We start from the raw sequence: 20,453 nt of genomic DNA on the forward strand, positions 1-20,453 counted from the left end.
GAAAGTCAACCATTGGAATAGGCTCATGCACCACATGAGGATCCCTGACATGTTTAAACAAATGGACGCTCACTTTACGGTTTGACATTTATTGTAATGCTGGGTGCTTTACACAGTGAGGTTAAACCGGTAACCATTTCATGGATTAATGCTTAGATCTGGTAGTTTTGGGCAAGCAAACATTTCCCCTATAGGAAGCAACACATAAACCACTAGTGGTGATACTATGTCAGTACTGTGTTGTAGAAGACATTTGATGAGAAACAGGTGCATACAAATAAATGGATGTTTAGTTGTGTGACACCTTTGTTGGCTTTGCCTTGAGCAATACATTCAGGTGGAGATGTTCCACAGGGAAAGGCTCTGCTGCTGCTTTCCAGGATTTCCTTGCCAGGCTTTGCAAGGTAATATAAGGGAGGTGCTGTAGCACAGACCTCAGCTGCTGTAATTATTGCTCGGAGACTGATATCACTACCAAACTACATGAGGTTCTGTATGTAAAGGTAAGCAGTTAGAATTCCTCCAAGTTAGCACAAAGCAAGCCAATTGCATGCAGCATAATGTGCAGCTCTTGACATTTGCAATATCTCTTACAGCCCCCCACCCCCGCAAATTTAAGTTGGCAAAGTGGTCATTCTTCCAGTCATCTGGACTTGCTACACAAAGCTGTGTTGTGGTTTAGGAATCATTTCCATCAAGCTGTCCAAAGCCTAAGAACATGTGTACACACTTACATGGTTTGACTTCCACTGTACTCGCATTTAATTTCTTTTCTCTGTATAAGTAAATGGTCAACAAATGTGAAGATGTGAACATATGTGAAAAGTAAATTTCAAAGCTGCACATGTAAATATTTGTGGAATAGCTGTTTTTATTTTACGCACATAAATACTTATACCAGAAATTTCTGTGCACTGAGTCAAAAAGAGAAAGATTGAGTTACTCAATTGAGTCCAAAGAGGTCAACACAGTCAAAAAGTAAATATACTATGTGTTAGGGATGCATATATGTTAGTCTCAGACTATGGATGTGTGAACAGTGCACCCAAACACTTCATAAATACTCCTGTGCAATTAATACAGGATTGATATCTAAAGCAGCTTGCTTATTGCTAATTCAGCAATGTGGCCATAAATTTCCCACGTAAAGTATTTAATAATGTACCTGTTTCTAAGCTGTCTGAAATCTGAGAAGTTCAGTTACATTCAGGGAATTTTCTAGGGGTGAAGATATAGAACCTGGCTAGAATTATTGTTAGATTGTGTGATCTCTATGAAGGTAAACAGATGACTGCTACCCAACTTCAAACCTGTCAGAAACATCTGACAACTTTCCGTTCAATTACAGTGCAAAAGATGACTAAGTCTAGATGTCTAGAGAGGTTCTTAATTTCTCATTGCTAACAGACTCTCTAGTTTATAGGGTATGGATGTAGCGTGAAGAAACCTCTTAAAGAAGCTTCAGACGTATTCGGTGGAGGTTTGTTGTCCAGGAGGGTGGTATATCACTGAGAACTGCTGATTGTGCTTAGCATGAGCTTTAGAGTCTTTTCTTACCAGGTGTGATTAGCATCCACTCTCATTAGTTCTTGTTGTCTAATTCTTTTTTTTATAAGCATTTATAGGCAGAATTGCTTATGCTTACTTTTGAGGTGGTGTTTCCTCTCTTTTGGGGAAAGAGAGAAACACAATTGTTTTATGGGGAGAGGCTCCTGCATCTGCCTTTGGAGCACATCGTGTTGATAACTCCATTTGACATGATACTGAACTATGTGGACCCTTTGGTGGTATTTCCTGTGGTCTGTGGTGGTATTTCCTGTGAGGACTTGTACCCCAAAGAACAAACCTATTGATCTATAAAAGTAACCTTAGCTGTATAGGGTGAGGGTTTTTTCAGGATACTCTTGGCTCACACAGTCCTCATGAATTTATATTCACAAATATGATAGACTTACACTGCCGTGACTGAATGTTGTCTTTATTCCTTGTTCTTAGGTAGTTATTTGCAGTTACTCACAGCTGAGCAGACTTGTGAATTCTGTGAATTTCCTTTACTGAATCTGGCACAAAAATTTTCCTGTAAAAATGTGGTTTATTTCTTACGCAGAAAGAATGGATTACAGCCCTGAGAAAATGTACTATTGAAGGAAAACAGTCATAGCTCAATACATTTGTTGACAATTTCACTGTTTTGTTTTGTTTTGTTTTTTAATTGCCAGAGTTTGTTCCTACAACAGATCATGATTTTTTACAGGCACAGTACCTCGTGAGAAGAATAGTGCTTTTGTTCCTCCAAACTGGTATTTTTTAATTGTCAGCGTAAATGAAAGCAAGATGGTAAGAAACTTTTTCCAGACACAAGAGCAGAGAGAACAAATATAAAGTATGCCTGTATTCAGATAAAGTATTTAAACAGGACTGATATGGAATAGATAGGGGAACTTTTTTTGCAGTGATACACTTGTGTTCTTCCAAAAAAAGTTTATAATAAATTATTTTAACATATGTTGAAAAGGTAGAAGGTCCTTTGCATTTTTGTGTGTTTAATTCCAAGGTGTTGTAAGCAACTGTCCTGTTGACATTGGTGGGATCTTGGCCTGAATTAAGCCTGAATGACTGAAACCAGACTTAGTAAACTGGAAGATTCTAGAAAGCCTAAGAGTAGAACCACTTTAACCAGAATTATTGCCCAACTCTTAAGCCTTGAAAACAAAAGTCAAATATGTTTGTCAAAGTCCACCTGTCACTGCTTTGGCAGGGAAATTGCAATTTGAAGTGATTTCTTCCGAGTCTGAGGCATAGCGGTTTCTCCCTGCTTTCCCTCCCCACCAAATACTGGACAGCTGAAAGATTTGGTCTAGATTCTTAGCAGGTTTTCCCTTCTGTCACTCAATGTAGGTGGTGAGAATCAGCATATTTCTGTTAAATTTAGAGGTGCCTAATCTAGAAGTATTAGATGAACTATCACATCACAGTACTCCCACCTCTTCCTACAGTTTATTCCTGTGCTGGTGGAGATAGCTCTGGCAGCTGCATGGTTTTAGGAAATAATCAACTCTAAATTCATGGTCAGGCCAGCTTTGTGTGCAAAGAGCAGAAGTGTCTGTTTCACTTAAGCGTAATCACACCAGCTTTTTGCTTGTGGCCTGTTTTGGAAGTACCTCTTTTCAGTCACTCTCCAACTACAAAATAGATGTTTGGTGTTTCTGGTCTCCCTGCTTCTAGTTCAGCCTGCCCACTAGGAAGCAGAAGTTTGCATATGTTCTTGATGTAAATGTATAACCTAGAGAACAAAGTTCAAGCTGTACAACTTCCCATGTAGTCTTGAGGCTGAAGACTTAAGTGCTTGGGCGCCTTTAGCATCCTCAACAAGTTTTCCATAAGCTGCAGTGCATCCCAGTAACACAAGAGCAGCAAGTTCTTGTTACGCTAGTTACTGTGGTTGAAAATGTGGCCCCAAATACTCCAAACTGGATGGTCTCTCGTATGCTTTGGTAGTGCTGGGGAGAATAATGGAACTTCTTTTCATCTCCACTGACAAAATCACTCCCTTTCTATGATATTTTTAGAGTGGGCACCAGTGCTATTGCTGTTTTCAATCCCTGTTTTAATAATGCTAATTATCATCCCTTGTTGTGTTAGTGCAGAGGTTGGGATTCCATAGAAGATCGTAGAACTTGGAAACCAGTGTCTTTATGATGCTGTTACTTAGAAACTCTTATTCATCCACAGTATTTCTGAGGAAGGATCAATTAGCTATTGAGTTGATAATTTAGGATTTATGGCTGTAAGGAATATATTGACCTGATGCAAACTATTCCGTTCTCCTCTGGCAAAGATTTGTTGATTAAGAAGTGACTAATGGCTATGTGCCAGGAAGAATTGGGTGTGATTCCTACACAAACACTCGGGTCAAGTTCAGCAGTTTTTCAAGCAGTATGCAATATGGTGTAAGGACACAACATATTCTTAAAGAAATATTCAGCCTTTACTTGAAGGTGTTTTCAGAGGGAATGTAGCCAGTCAAAACCCCTACTTGAACTATTACTTAACATACTGCATCCAAAAATGGTGCATCATTTTGTAAACCCACTATACTGATGCAAATTTAATAGTACAACATCACTTCTGTTTACTGACCCTGTTGTTAAAAGACCCTGGGAATGATATAAAAGAACACTGTTTTCTGAATTGGTCTGTCTTTATTAGGTTGGATCTGAATACACTAAAAGCTTGCACAAGTTTGGGTCCACACCTGAGCTGTACAGCTGGACTTGATGAGCTAATCCAAGTACTGGAGAAGTGAACATAATGCCCCTTGTGATTCCCTGTTTTTACAGCTGGCAAAGCAGATGTTACACATTGTGATACTTGAGTGGTTATTCTTGTCATTTTTGCAATATAATCTAGTTGCTAATAAGTATGGGGGTTAGGGACTTAATTACGGCCCCAAAATTCAGGGATCAAAGCATAGTGAAATGTCAGATTCCCAGTTTATTCTTACCTTCTGAAAACTGCACCTTCAATCTATTTCATGGTGAGGAAAGAACCCTAATATTTCAAGTTTCAGTGTACAGACAGAATCACAAATTGAGCTGTTCCCCATATCAGTGGAAGTAAATCAAAACATTGTGAATAGATTCTAGCACAGCCTCACTCACTACAAAGTCAAAAATCATACCCCCAGCCTGATGTGGTAACAGAAAATGCGTAGAACCACTTTAAATCATAAAGGAGCAAAACAAGAATATAGGGATTGCATTTTGCTTTACAAAGGCTTCAGCACAAGAAAATTATAAAGAAAACCTTTTTCTAAATGCCATTCAGATGAAACTTCTGTAATCATGCAGTTCTTTGAAGATGCTGAATGTATAATTTCTTATAGTTCCCTTCAAAGTCAGGTTCTTTAACTGACTACATGCGTATATAGCCTTTTGCTATAAATGATCTATCTTTACATTTGGGTTCCGAACACATCATATATTGTCTTTGTAAGGGCAATAGATTTCCTAACTGTCATTATTTGCCATTGTAGTGATTTCCTTTGAACTCAACCCCCCTTATTGTTTTCAAAGCACTGAGTTTAGTTTACCCAAAGCCCTGCCAACACTTTGTGTATCACTACTGATCTTCCACTGTGTTGTCTTCAGAGGAGAAATAGCAGTCACAAATGTTTCAGAGCTATAAACACAGACCTCAGGATCCCTGCTGTAGCCAGGCATGGTGTAACACACACTAGGTTATTTATGCCAACTGTGGTGTCCCTTTGTTTCTACAGAGTTGGACTTACTGCTCAGCAGGCATGTGCTCTGATATCCTTCTACTCCCAACACAAAAATACTAATTGATTATTCAAATTAATTCAACAGCTGGTTCAATTAGCTTGATGCTCACCCTTCTTTCTTTATCCTAATCAAATCCCATTTTTCCATGCAGGTCCATAATACAATTATTTATACATAGATTGATATCTTTGTTTTACATTTCAATTGTTAATTTATATACCTTTTTGGTTTTGATTCCAAGTGTTTGATTTGAGTGTGCCTTTGCCTGTCTTGGCCCATATTGCAGAATACTCATTTGCTTAGGAATTAGAAAAAGCCCGTCTTTCTATAGCTGTGGCACTCTCCTCCTGCTCAGTGCTTCATATCACTTCATTGAACTATTGAAGCAGCTGAGCAAAGAAAGGTCTGCTCTGAGATATTTTGCAAGTAGAGAAACAGGCCAAGCCTGTTGAACAAATGACTATTTTAAAGTCTTAAAGTCAGCTCAGTTTGGCATGCAGTTGTCTTTGTCAGAATATTGCTCTGTTTCCTTGACGTGGCAAAGTTGTTGCGTGCAAAAGTGGTATATGGGGGAATATTTGCGTCTTTTGTCCAATTCCATCTTGCTCGGTGGCAAGTGCTGCATTTGTACAGGAGAAACCAAAGCTCGCAGAGGCAAGAGTCTTAATCACAGAGAAATACAAATCACCATTACAACTGCGTTTTAACCTTAGTCTTCTGATGCTTATTCTAGAGGCTGGATGTTAAGCTATTTTAACTTCCAGAGGAAGTACTCTTAGACATAGAATTTTTAATAAATAGCAAAGTCAAGTCAACACTTACTCATAAAATTCAGCTGCAGGAGTGAGCTTGTACTTCGAGTATTTGGTACCATTGCCAAGCACTGATGCATTGAAGAGTTTGGGATCTGTACAGTTTGGGCTGTTCCAACTGTTGTCGCAGTTTGTCCAAGGGAGCTCAAATGTGAATGATGAAAATAGATAATACAGAGACCAAGCTATGATAACGTTGTAGTAGAAACCCACGTAAAGAGCTATGAGTATCACTGCATAGCCTACACCTAAAGACAAAGGAAAAACTAGATTATACATTGCATTTTACATGCAACAGCATCTGCAAACACTGTAGTTAAAACTCAGCCATCTATGGCTGCAAATTCATTTTAGATCTTCAGACCAATAAAAGGAATTTTTTACTTTTATATACACACATGCGGACACAGTGTCACTGACCTTAAAACAAAAAATTACATTAATGATTTTGGAGAATGACTGGCTTTTAGCAAATCCAGTTGTTTCCCAGAAAAAAAAAATTAAGCAGTGCAGTGTCAAAGTTTGCTCTTGTAGAACTCCATTGCTGATTTGCTTCCAATGCAGAAGATTGCAAGCCCATGTTAGCAGTGAAACTCACTTCATCTTCAGAATGTGAGAGTCCTTGGCAAGTTCTCTTGGAAAAGTAAAGCTTGAGACTTAAGTGAAATTTCCCTATGCCTCATGTTCCCACCCTGAGCTAGTTTGGAACAGACACCAATCCCTCTCCTGTTTCTTTCCCATTGATACTCTCCAGATTGGCTTCCGTCAGCATGTAACTGGGTCCAAAACATGCATGAAACAGGCTGTGCTGTTCCACTGAGGGGCTCCAAGTGGTTCTTGAGCATTCCACTAAATCTTGGTGAATATCAAGCTTGGGGCTAAACTGTGTGTGGACCTTCAAACCATTTTATTATCTCCCCAGGATTACAGAATCCCTACTGCAAGCATTCTCTTTTGAGAGAATTTGAACATTTGTTCTGTATTTTTGCATACTGTGAAGTGTGCTTGGAGGATGCCTTTAGCGAGAAAGCTCCAGAGAGTGCGTGTTCTCCTCATGAAAATGGACATCTTCCAATGGTTTGGGAGGAAGCTTTGGTACTAACATCAGAGCAGAACAAAAGTTTGTTGCCAGAATTGTTCAGGAAGTTTGCTTTACCTTGGCTCATATAATTCTTCCTTTACTCTGTGCACAGTATTGTTCTCTGACTCCTACCCCAAAGTTGTACGTATTACATATAACAGGTAGAGATTACTGCTGGTTTATGACTGTCATCACTCTACAGTCACAGCACCTAAGTGTAAACCTTTACTTCTCATTTTCTTCAGTTTAATTTTTTTGAGATATTGCATTGGAGGCCTAGCAGTTGGAGATTAGGCTTTCATATTTCTTCATAAAGCAAGGAAGTAGCACACGCTTAGAGTATTAATCCTTGGTTTAAAATTTGTATAAGGAGCAGATGCTCACCCTGAAGGAGTTGGCCGTTCAAAGACTGCTGCGTGTACCAAAGTTACTCTTTGCTCTTCAGGAGGCTTTCAATACATGGACCAATTTGCTCATTACTAACATTGGGGAAAAAATTGTGAAAGTAAAGATGAAACTGGATCTTCAAATCCTTGGTGCTTAAATGAATCCAGTACATTGACACTCAAAATCTAGTGATATGTTAGAAACAATACAATGGAGTGGAGGGGGAATCGCCCAAGGGGATAATTCTTAAATATTAATGTGAATGTTAAAATATGAAAAAAAAAAGTATGAATAATATATGTTACACTGAAAATCAGATAATTTCTGTTCAAAAAAAGTGTTCCTGAAATTCTTCCAATTCAGGAAGACGATGATAGATATTTAATATCAAGATTTAAAAGTACTGTATCAAATGTATCTCAGATGTTACTCCTCTGAAATCATAGGAGTGTTCAGGAATGAATTTGCTCTCCTGTTTCTAGGTCTAGCTTTTCTTAAAAGTAATGCTGCACCACCCACACTCTAAAATAGACCCTGGAAAATGCAGAGATGAAAACAGAGTTGCAAAGGTTACGGGATATATTTTTAATAACTTTATGAGAGCTTCTCATTAGAAGTAAAGTCCTTAGAGTTCATAGCTAAAATTAGTACTATAGTGCTGTTCATTTACAGAAGCTGTTATAAATTTGTGTAGATTGTGTACTTTTCATTTGAGTTATCCCAGAAACAACTGAAAAACATTAGCAGTAAACTGTGTATGTTATCAGAAGATTTGGTCAAAACTTTAAAAGTACTGAGTTTATACTAGTGCTAAGGTACAAATAAAACTCAATGCTTATTACTTTTTGAGAATCAAATAACTTATGCTTCTATATCCTAATAATAAGAACACTTAAAAATCAATAGTATCACAGAATCACAGAATCACTAGGTTGGAAAGGACCTTTAAGATCATCAAGTCCAACCATTAATCCAGAACCACCATGTCCCCTAAACCATGTCCTGAAGCGCCACATCCACACGTTTTTTGAACACTTCCAGGGATGGCGACTCCACCACCTCCCTGGGCAGCCTGTTCCAATGCCTGACCACCCTCTCAGTGAAGAAATTTTTCCTAATATCCCATCTAAACCTTCCCTGGCGCAACTTGAGGCCATTTCCTCTTGTCCTATCACTAGTTACTTGGGAGAAGAGACCAACACCCTCGTCGCCACAACGGCCTTTCAGGTAGTTGTAACAGAGCGATAAGGTCTCCCCTCAGCCTCCTCTTCTCCAGACTAAACAACCCCAGTTCCCTCAGCCGCTCCTCATCAGACTTGTGCTCCAGACCCCTCACCAGCTTCGTTGCCCTTCTCTGGACACGCTCCAGCACCTCAACATCCTTCTTGTAGTGAGGGGCCCAAAACTGAACACAGTATTCAAGGTGCGGCCTCACCAGTGCCGAGTACAGGGGCACAATCACTTCCCTGCTCCTGCTGGCCACACTATTCCTGATACAGGCCAGGACGCTGTATGTTTAGTCCACCTTGAAAATGTCAGCTTAAAAACACGGCTGGAATGTCAACAAAACTATACGTGAAATAAGTTCTATTTTCCTTTCTCATCATCTTTTCAATACTGAAGTCAACAGATAGAGTACCCCTGCACACAGTGGTATTTGGCTCAAACACTTCGAGATCCTTAAGGTCTAATTTTTGCAGTTACGTTTTTAAAATCGTTGCTGCCATGCAAAGGTATTATCTGATATTAGCAGGAATTTGATTGACCAAGGGTCTTCAGGTTCCCAGGTGCTGGGATGAATTTTGCCTCCCATGAAGGTGTTATAGAAGGGCTAGGTAAATCTAGATTAATTAATTTTAAAATTTTGAGGCATATATTTTATTAGCTCACTTATTTACCTTTTATTATATCTCTAATTTTACTGGGAGTTTTGAGTTTGATAAGAAAAAAAAAAGTAGTTTTCTTATTCTGTGGCACTAGACTCCTTGAAGAGGAAAGCTGTATTTTGAGAAAGACGACTAACATTTACTCAGTGTAACCTATATCCAAGCACTGGATCCGCCAAGTTTGGATTGTTATTGTTAAGCTCCTCAGCTTTTGTCAGTCACGGGATGAACATGATCTGAATTTTAAGCTTCTAAGATGAGCTGATCTTGACTGGTTTAGTTTCAGGTAGCTCTGTGTTGAAGAGGCTTTTACATAAGATTTTAGGTGCAACCTGATATGGATATAAGGGAACTTACAATTTTTGCTGGTAAGCAATGCTTAAGAAAATTCTTGAGGCTCCTTAACAAATATTTGTTTCATATATAGAAAGCGTATGACTTCTTTCACCCAGGGAGATCCCTTTAACCTTGACCAATGCCAAACACCCTGATTGGTATCCAAACACCTAACCTTGGCTATTTCTTCCTTGCAGAATGATTGCAACTCAGTGCACAAGACAACATTCCACAGCCTTTTATTCAGTGATGTTGGAGAGTTAACCCTAGTGGAAACCACTCAATAATAATGTTCAGGTTTTAGTAAGCGCTTTTCGTTGCTAGATGTGAAAACCACTTTACAAAGTCTGTCAGAATCATTGCTCCCATTTCATCGGCAGGAAGAGTGAGGTACAGAGCCACAGATAACTCCTGTGATGTTACAAGTCTAATGGCTGAACTACAGTCTTCACAATTCCCTTTTAGTGTTCTAGCTACTGTGGTACACTGACTTCTGCAGGGAAAGCTCCACACAACGAACTGAATGGAGTCAGTAGTTATCTTAGCCACTGGAGGTGACAGGGCTGAACTGACCTGGATGGGATTTGGTATTTCTAAATGCTTGCATTGCCAACCCCTCCGTCCACCTACACACCGCCAGTTCTTCCCACTGCCCCATATGGAAGGGAAAGGGAAGACAGGGCTGAACTGCTCCTGCTCATTGCACTCCTCAGCCATCACCCTGAAGATGATTTCTGTGTCTTTTGTGCGCCACCTATGATAACAAAAAGACTTGTGACTTCAAGGGTTGGGGAAAGGTCAGCAAATATCATGCTGTTTGTGGAAAGATGAGAGACCTTTACTTTGTGATCACAAGTCTGTGGCACCCTCATGGTGCTATTCAAGTGAGCAGAGGGACACTTACCTTTGAAAACTGGACAGATTTTCCACACAGTGGCAGCCCCTTCTCGGTTATACTGTCCCAGTGCTAATTCCATATAGAACAGGGGCATCCCAGCAATGATTAAGAAGAGGATATAGGGAATAAGAAAAGCACCTGGAAAGAGAATAATTAGACATTCTAGTCTATGTTTTGGTTACATTCTGTTTTCTCTGTTGCTTACTTTCACTGGCTAAAGACAAAGCCACTGCCTTTGGGAAGTAGAAAGGAGGTATCAGGAAGAACCTATATTGTCTTGTCCATTTCCCGTATTTTTTTTAAGGTCTTGGAGACGGAACCCCTGGGAAAAGCTGTAGACCATGGCTCCTATTTCCCCCTAATGTTTCCCTTTCTGCTTTTTGTCTTCAAAGGGAAAAAAATATGTGCCTGAAAACTAATCCCTAACTGAAGAAGAAATGATGCTGAACACACTTGCAGAGCTAAAAGGGAAGGGGACTATGAAAAATTTTGTTAAGTTTTTTTGGTGTAGTAGGTTTGAAAGGGAGCATGGAGGCCAGCAACAGAGGGAAAAAATGCCTTATGAGTTTCTGTAAGTGTGGTTTAAATCATACTGTGTCAGGTGTCTGCAGGAACCTCTGGCTTGAAAATGAATCATTAGTGGTTAGTCATATGGAATTTGGGCTTCCATGGCATATTTTGGTTTTTGCTATAATAAATTCCCTCATTCTTATGAAATGTGTTAGACAATGCACCCCTTTCCAACCTAGTGATACTCATTGCCATTAATGTGAAACATGGATGAGGTTTCACTGTTAGGCCCAAGTACAGCATCTTTGTATTGCAGCAGGACAGTGCCGGGGCTGCTTGCACCTTCCTGGAATATGTAACTTTTCTTGACTGAGGATTCTCCTGTGAGCTCATACCACAGAAACTGTCACCTGTGGAAGAATCCTGATGTGTCAGTGCTACTATCATAAAAAGTATTGCCTCCTGAAATACGAAAGGATCATCTAATGTAGAAACTATCTGAATATTTCTTTAGCTATTTTATATGATCCAGGTCACAGAAAGAAGACTCCCCCAGCATATGGCTACCTATGATACTATAAAACAATTATAGTTTAATAATTGGATGCTCTGTCAGTCCTCTGCTTTCTGGTACCTTTAAAGTGTAGTTTTAATTTTATTGCATAGCTAGCTTGGTCCAGAACAGTTCAATTTATGTAAAATTTGTCTGTATAAAAGAAGTACTAGATTGTTTTGATAAATAGGGAGCTGTCAGAGTTACTGCATATCCTGAAAAACTGACTGCTGTCCTTAAGAGTTACATATGAAAAAGAAATTAGATTGTTAAAATCATGGTTAAATTGTTCAGCAAAAGAAAAACAGCAGCAGTGGTCTATTTCTCCCAACAGCAAGTAGTAGGAACTTTCACAAGCCTTTAAAATCTGCTGTACTGGTTTAGGAATTTGAAAACTTCCCTTCCAAAAGGAAGTAAGTTCCCATTGTTTCTAAATACATAAACTTACAGAAGGTATGTGTAGCCTATAAAAGCTATAGATAGCATTTAGATAGCATGACCGCAGCTATCTAAAACATGCCAGTAAGCAGAATGAATTGCATATTTTAAAAGAACTTCTGAAACTACTGGTGTGCTTTTAAAAGTCTGAATAGTTGTTGCTCCTTTACCTTTCATGTTTGCTTTTCACAGATATTGCTAGTGTAAACTGCCTAGTATGACTGTTCAGAGAGGGAATTCTGAGTGTATACTGGAGAATAAGAACGAAAACCCAAACTCTTGTTCTTGTAGTCATCCACAAATCTACTTCTAAAAGTAATGTGCTGTAGCATAATGGTAAGGACAGTCTATTTGGCATTCAGTCATAAGTTTAAGCATTTGAAAGTTGAAACCTTGCAATGAAACAGAAACAAGGTATATCAACAGAAATAAAGAATAGTTTAAAGCTTTGAGAATGTATCCTAAAAGTTGAAATATGTTGGTTATATCACTTTGGGGGCAAGAATCTTCTTATTCATGATGTTATATGGAGTGTAGTGTGAATGCAACCTGCATTCACATAAGCTACTACAGTACCAGTGATACGTGTTTTAATAATATTTCAGTCTTGTTCATAAGCTGCTTTCTATTATTGTCATGTTGAACTGTCATAGGTTTGAATATTGTAGAGAAAAAAAAAAATTGTATTCAACAAATACTTGATACCCTGCAGTTCTGAGCTCTGATCAATATTGAAACATACTCAGCTAAATCAATCTCTGGTACTACATATTGTTTTACTATATCTGGTATCTAAAAAAATATTTTAGGTGGTTTTACTGTCTTGTAAGTGCCATGCTGGTCTTGCTTTGATAGTATTACAGTGTGTGGAGCCGACTCACAAACCTAGCTTGTATTTGGGAGATACAGAGTTCGCACAGAGTGCTCTTTGGTTAATTTTAATGTCAAGAGACTGCGGAAAACATGATGCCACAAACTGAATAGGGAAATTTGTGTTTGAGAAAATTAATCCTGGAGATGTGTAGTGGACTTATGTATTAAAAGCTAGTTTAAAATATGTATTTTTTAAGTATGACTAATACCATGATGAACTGTGAAGTGTACTGTACTTAGGCATACTTGCTAAAGTGTCATCTATTTGGCTGCGAGTCATCCCAGGCTTTAGTTAAAGGAGGTTTCTTTCTTTTTTTCTTCCCCCGCCTTGCCCCCGCAAGGGATTAATAAGGTGTGGTGTCATTTTCAGTAAAGAGCAGTTCCACAGTATGGCAGGGTTTCATAGTTGGGTTACTTTCCAGGTAACTAAATGATTGAAGTATTTTGAAATTGAGATAAATAGCAAAGTAAGGGTGCTTAGTCACATTAAGTTGACTTAATGTTTTGGAGACTTCTGGAAACTTCTTGTTTAGCAGCTTGTGATTATGTAAAAAATACCAAAGAGTCAGGTGTTTTGTAAATATCTTGATATTTGCTCTTCTCTTCATAGCCAATATCCAGAATCAAACTTCATGGTGTTCACTGAACCCTTTCTGAGATCATGGGCACTTCAAAGAAAAATAAATGATGGTCAAAGTATCATTCAAATTGCTGCAAACTAGAATGATATGCAAGTGGTTATGATCAGCCTATGGGTGATATATGATCAACCTCACTCTGTGATTGCACAGGGGCTCCATTGTAATACTGGTTTGTGTACAGTGTCTTATGAACAAGAGGTGTTGTTTGGAAAGAGACTTCATACCGTCCTGCTTGTGTGAAGATCCTGCGGGCCAGGGAGAAGGCAAATCAGCATCCTGGTGGGCCTCTTGCTTTAGGTCCACTGGTGTGAATTTGAGCATCATACCAGATTCTCTGAAGGAGCAGCCTTGCTGTTAATGCCTACCTGGTCTATGAAGTCAAAATGTGTTAGGAAGGGTGCCAGCTGTGCCACTCCCACCTGTGCCACTGGCCACAGAAACTGCTATGCTTTAATTGCCTGAATCCAAGGGGCTGGTCAGATCTATATAGCCCAGACAGCTGAACTCCTAGGGACAACACAGTCTGGCTAACACTTCAGACTCGCTTGCCAAGATCTACCTACCTCAGAGAGCCGAGGGAATGCAATCTGTGGGATCGCTGCATTGGCAGTAACATACTGATAGCACTCAAGGGGATTCTACTCCCCCACTGTCTGATGGGATGGGGCTGAGCACACAGCTGCATCCCACAAGGCAATACCACTCTCAGCAATCCCTAATGGTTCCTAATTTGCCTTTACAGCTAAAAATCTGAAGTAATTAACATCTGTAATACAGCCCTGGCCTAAGAGCCATACTTGACTTGCTACTGAGTCACATGCAGCTCAAAAGCCACAGGCTGGCCTAGGACTGTTGTCAAGTGCTACGTCCCTCTATTAGCAGATCTCATGAGATCCATATACATCCCTTAAGGTACCACTGTACACATGGAGTTAAGATGGCCTGTGTCATATGCAAAACTAGATTAGGTCAAACCCTCAGCTTCTACAAGAACCATCTGTGTGAAACTTCAAGCAGAAACTTACACAGAAGGTTTTTTTTTTTTTAAACTTTTACATTTAATTAATGAAGGACAAAATACAAGACAGGCTTTGCATTCCTGTGTTTAGTGCCAAAACGTCTTCATTTTGGAATCCACACAAAGAGTGTTTCCTCCCTCTGTTCTTCAGCATTCACAGCATCCTAGGGGGTGGGAAGCAAAGAGGAATACAGCTCTAAATACTCCTCTCTATCCTACAAGCAGGTCTCACCTCGCTTTTAAATACCAGAAAGAAAAAAGCATTAATTTACTCATGACTGAAAAAAGAGCATTTAAACAGCTGCTTTTATCCTAAAAGGATTTGTTGATGCACATACAAGAAGCAGGCCAGGCCAGGGGTAGTTGAAACAACTTTGAACTACTTGTGCTCATTAGGCTTCTGCATTTGTTACCATGGTTATTCTAGTCAAAATGTTAACTGGTGGGTATGTCTGCTAAAACAACAAACTTTGAGCAAATACTGCAGTATATTTTCAGATAGGAGTGTTTCCAGTATTTGTGCAAGATCTCTAAAAACAAAGATCTCCCAGTTGGTGAATTGAAATACAAGCTTATCTCTGTATCTGATCAACACTGCTTGTTTTTTTCATACAGCATAAATAGTACTTCAAACAATATCAGCAAACGGTTGATAGAATGCAGTATGTTTGCTCAGACAATGAGGAAAATGGGTGGAAACTCTAATCTGTGCAGGCTCTTGTGAGTGAAAAAGTCTCCAATGCAGAGATCTTGAGATCTAGATCGTACAAGATCACAATAGGTAGAAAAAACAGGTAATTGGAAAGGCAGGCATTTCTTAGGACAGGAACGTTAGCTCTGGCTCTTCATCAGACTAGCTACCAGCTGTCTTGCACAGCCACCGAGGGCACCTCTGAAGGAGGCGAGCGTTGAGCCTGCTGCTGCCTCCTGGGAAGAAGGGGTGGAAGGGTAGACCTTTACTGACCTGAAATTAAAAGCAATAACGGTTTGCGTGGTACACCAAGGAGAAGTCAGAGATACAAAGGAGCATGATATCAAAGCCAAGATGATGATTTTAACAGCAGCTGTATGATAATGTTGAGCCCAGGCAGCAATAGATTACAGTAGTCCAAAATACCATTTTTCTGCAAAACTGATCACATGACATGCTATAAAAACTTCAGCAGCACTTTGCACATATTAAATCCTCCAAGTATGCAATAAAATCTTCCAAGTATGCAACCTTTTTCATGGAAAGTATTTCTGAATAATAAAACCAATGGAGCTATACCATGGTGAGTGACATGTTTCTTTTGAAGCCCTTGTATTTAGCTACTCCCTCTAACAAACTGTTGCTAGATTTGAACCTATTTATATTTCTACCCCCACTTTGGCCTCAGAGCCTTCAGTTTTTCCAGAATTCCAATTTTAATAGCGTTCCTTTCACTCAAAATAAAGTAAAAACAAATAATTTCCAGAAATGGTTCAATGCTGTTCATGGGCTGATGCCAGCTGAAGCCTGCATTTTTTGTCTTGAGCTGTTAAACCTGCTACTGCCTTGAAATCACTTGAAGTGACTTGAAGTGTATTTATAAGCTGGTCACTGGATTGTAATAGAAAGGGTTACCTAAGTCTTTCCATGCAAATCCAGTCATCTCTTTGGCTTTTTGTTACAAAAGTAATGAGCTAAAGAAACCCATTAGTAGCTATTTTGAACAAATTAATGAGAGTTAAATATACTCAGCCACTCAGAGCAGTATGATTCATTCATAAATAACACCCAAGTCATTGGCTAAGGTCCTATTTACATAAATTAATGAAGTGATCACATTTACAACAGTGTGTAGTTTAAAGATAATTGCAGGAACGTACAAGAACAGAACCCTGGCCTATGTTGTGTGATAGGAAATTAAAGAATAAATAAAGAGGCATGGTGCGTTTGAGAATATAAATCAGGTTGGTCCAAGATGGCCAGTGTGGCAGTGGCAGCTCTGGAGCTTTGCAGAAGGTTCTTGCTGCTGACCTTCACAACACTCTCACTGCTGCTAGCTTAGGAAATGAAGCCATTCCCATCTTCTGCCTTGAGTGTGACCGTAGAAAGTCCAAAAATCTGCTTTATGAGGTTGCAGTGATAGCTCTTGTTTTTACACCATGCCTCCTTATAGCAGAGGAACTATTGGAGCTGGACCCTTTGTTTTGAAATAAATGAATTACCATCAAGGTGAGTTTTGACAGTAATTTGGTAAGTAAGTAACTTCCAGTTTGTAACAATGTGGAGGTCTAGCTACTAAACATTCCTGCCCAAATCCATCTTGTTGATTTTGTGTCTTTTTGTTTTTTTAAATACCTGGCTGGTTTAAACAAGAGATGAGAGAGTAAGTGAGCTACGATGTGGAGCCAGCTTGTGGACTGTTTTGTTGTAATTTATGAAATCTCTATTACTTATGTTCAATAGGACAGGGTTTGTAGGAGTGATGGTATCCTTTCCTGGAACAGCTTACACTGTCGGGAACAAAATGTCAAACTTTCTAGTTCACAAGCTCTTCAGAAGGTGCTGGTCAGGGGAAGTGCATAGTACTGGACTGCTGTGTCAGTGTGAAGCAGCCGGACGCTGCTGCTTCACAATAGACATGCCTGGAAGCTTAAGAGACGCTAAATTAAGAGGAAAAAATATTATTCTATCGTTTTATTAATAGGAGTGTTCTATTCGTGGGGTTTTTTGCCCAACGTTGCAATCATTAGGGGTGACACAAGGATATATTCACCCGCAATTGCATATCAGCAAAACCACCCATGTAAAGTGTAGGCTGTACTTGAGATGTACAAAATCAAGTGTCTGTCAAAATGTACCCTGATTTATTGGTGGTGGAACATCTATGGCTAAAAATATTTTTGAATGAAGACATCTGAAGCTATTTGCTGTGAGCTTGTAGATCAAGATAAGCAGGTTTTGCTGAATTCCAGCACTAGAAAATCCATAATAACATAACCTCATGTGATAAGTTTTCCTTGAAATGTGTGTACTGCAAAACTATTTTCTGTGATGTACAGAACATAGTCATGCACATGAAAGGAAATACTACTTCATCAGCTTTAGCTGTTTCTTAACTGAAGGGAAGCCCTTGCTTGGTGTCAGGGAGATTTTGTCAACTACAGTTTCACTTCGGTTCAGGTACAGACTGTTAGTCATAGTTTCCTCTCCCTTCTCAGAGAACCTGTATGTTTGTTTGTGTTTGTTTTGTGTCAGTCAGCTGTAAACTAAAATGAATGTTTTCAAAATGTATGGAGCCATCTGATTTTGATGCCGGAATGGATTGTTAGATAGTTTGACCTAAACTTTCTGTCTAACATAAATCAGAGTTTCAGGCAGAAAAACATACAATCCTGATTTGAAGAGACCAAGCAGATCCTTTGATTTTTTTGGTAGTTTATTTCATAGGTTAATAACTTTGGTGTTATAAAATATAATTTTTTTAAAAAACATTATTTCTAATTTGAATGTATTGATTTGATGATTGATTGTGGCAGTGCTTTCCCTGATAAATTAAAACACCCTGCAATACTTTCTATTTCCTTCCTGTGAATATGCTTAAGCGCTGCAATCAAGTATTTCAGCCTTATTTTTATAATCTGAAGAGACTGAGTGAACTAAACTAATGAATTACAGTGTAATAGTGATTCCTGTTTTTCTGTCTAAAATTCCCAACTTATAGGTATTTCTTGGTGTAGCAGGTTCATATATTGGCAGGATGAAGAGTTATGTGGGTACTTTCTGCACCCACATTAAGTGATGGTACCCACTTTCTGAGCTGCGCAGCTGATGCTTCAGGAATGCCAAGTTTATCCCTGAGATGTTCCTCCACCTTACTAGAAAAGAGCCTGGGATGAATCCTCTGGATTTCAGCCTCTCATTTAGGCAGTGTTAGTCCTTGCTTTGGCCTTTCTACTCCTCCTAATGTTCTGAGGATTGCCCTTGTGGGAGCTGCTCACTGTCCTGTGTACCTTGTATAGGGCATACATGGGGAGACTAACCTCCTAGTCATGCCACCTGCGTTGGGTGCCTAATACGAGGTGATGGGACTGCCTTGGCAGACCTAATTAGAGCCACAGTAGTAGTGAATGTACACAGTGAGACAAGGCATGTTAAAAGTGCTTTGTTCTGTACAGGTAACAGTGCAATTTCTGGTTCACAACACAACCTCCAATGGCAGTGTTTTTCTTAAAGGTTGCTTTGCATTTGCAGGTTGTCAAAACAAAAAACAGCCCCAAAGTTAAGTACCCTCTGGAGACGACACTGCCCATTTTAGGCACCATGAGATTCATAACTGTGCCAGGGTAAAACACAGTGCTTAAGACATCTTAAATCAGCTCTAGACAAGTGCCAGGCATCTTTGAAGAGGATTAATGTACAAACCAATGGGAGGTAAATGCCTTGAAATTCTGCTAGAGAAGAACCAAGTATAAACACTCTGAGGTACACTTAAAACTTGCCTTACCATTTAGTGATTAATCCAATTTTAAGTTGTAACTCCAATTTTTGGACTCAATGACCAAAGCAAAACACTCCTTTTCCTTCCAGGCTTTATTAGAGATGTATTTGTAAGAGTGTAATACTTTCTGTACTATCTTAATCTCTACAAACTCTTGCATAAAGAATCCTTTAAATTCTTCCTGTCAATAAAGGGTTATGTTCTATCGCAGAAGTTTGAGACAGTTATACATTCCTATCTATAAGAATTCTAGTAAATCTAACCTTTACTCTCAGTCATTATAAATGAAACCTTCAGGATGAATGTTCTTTGTGATGCCATTAAAGGAGGCAGAATAACTATAGTCTGAACTACATATAATGCATGTTTATACAGGTCTTTAAGAAGGCAAAGAGTTACATACACTATAAAGCCATTCTTAATGTTTTATTAAAACCCACATGTGTTTTCTGTCAACACTACTGGGAATTATGCTTTAGGTACAGTTTTCTGTTACACCTATATTTCTTAGACATGCTATATAAACACCAAAGTACAGATTTCACACATATTTTGAAATGGATAGTATGCTATCTAGCCATAAATAATATTTTCTTCTATAAGATGACAAATGTTGCATCAATTTAATTTGTCTGTAAACTTTAATGGCTGTATGTGATGCGGTTAGCAATGATTTTGGCAAATTTACCATTACAGTGATGGCTACTACTGCATAATTGCCTAGAACAATGCATAATCCTGTACTCTTAACAAAGATTACAGTTGTCATAGGATTGTGCTAAAATTGTAGGTAGCTTCCAAATGGCTGTGGCTTCTTTACTTTGTACCTTTCTGTTAGCACTGAACACAAGAATCTAACGAAAACAGTCACGGTATTCTTCACAGAAAACCTTTCCATTTGGGGAAAAAAATCTGTATGTGGGCTAAGGTGGTGCTGGTAATATTCTGTATGCAATGCAGAGCCATCAGGTGGACTCTCTGAGAATTTGGGCATTGTAGGCACAAAGCAAAACTTTTCTGTAGCACCCCTGCCACAGGAGGACTATAAGAATGACTTTCTCTTGATGTTCCCTTGCTCCAAAGGGTAAACTGAGTCTCACCTTGACCAGTGTGAAACCACAACAGTGCTGCATCGATCTAGCTGTACTGGCTAGCAACACCCTTCCTTCATTTTCTGTTCGACCACTTTCCCTCTTCTGTGGGAATTAATCAGACGAAAGTTTTTACTTAAGTTTGAAACCTGAGCTTTATGTTTGTTCTTATTTA

At 39.0% G+C, this 20,453-nt stretch overlaps 1 protein-coding gene across 1 annotated transcript in view; it reads right to left on the bottom strand.

Annotated features, from left to right (window-relative positions):
• The window catches only part of SLC6A2 (solute carrier family 6 member 2), a gene marked incomplete at both ends in the record, with an annotated part of 72,991 nt that overhangs the window by 37,852 nt on the left and 14,686 nt on the right, over positions 1-20,453 (bottom strand). Inside the window, 2 exons of the mRNA XM_082005860.1 lie at positions 6,108-6,345; positions 10,692-10,823. Coding sequence (XP_081861986.1) covers positions 6,108-6,345; positions 10,692-10,823 — 370 coding nt within the window. The remainder of the gene's footprint in view (positions 1-6,107; positions 6,346-10,691; positions 10,824-20,453) is intronic.

Source organism: Phaethon aethereus, assembly GCF_964289735.1.
Source record: "Phaethon aethereus genome assembly, chromosome: 13".
In the NCBI taxonomy this organism is placed as follows: Eukaryota; Metazoa; Chordata; class Aves; order Phaethontiformes; family Phaethontidae; genus Phaethon; species Phaethon aethereus.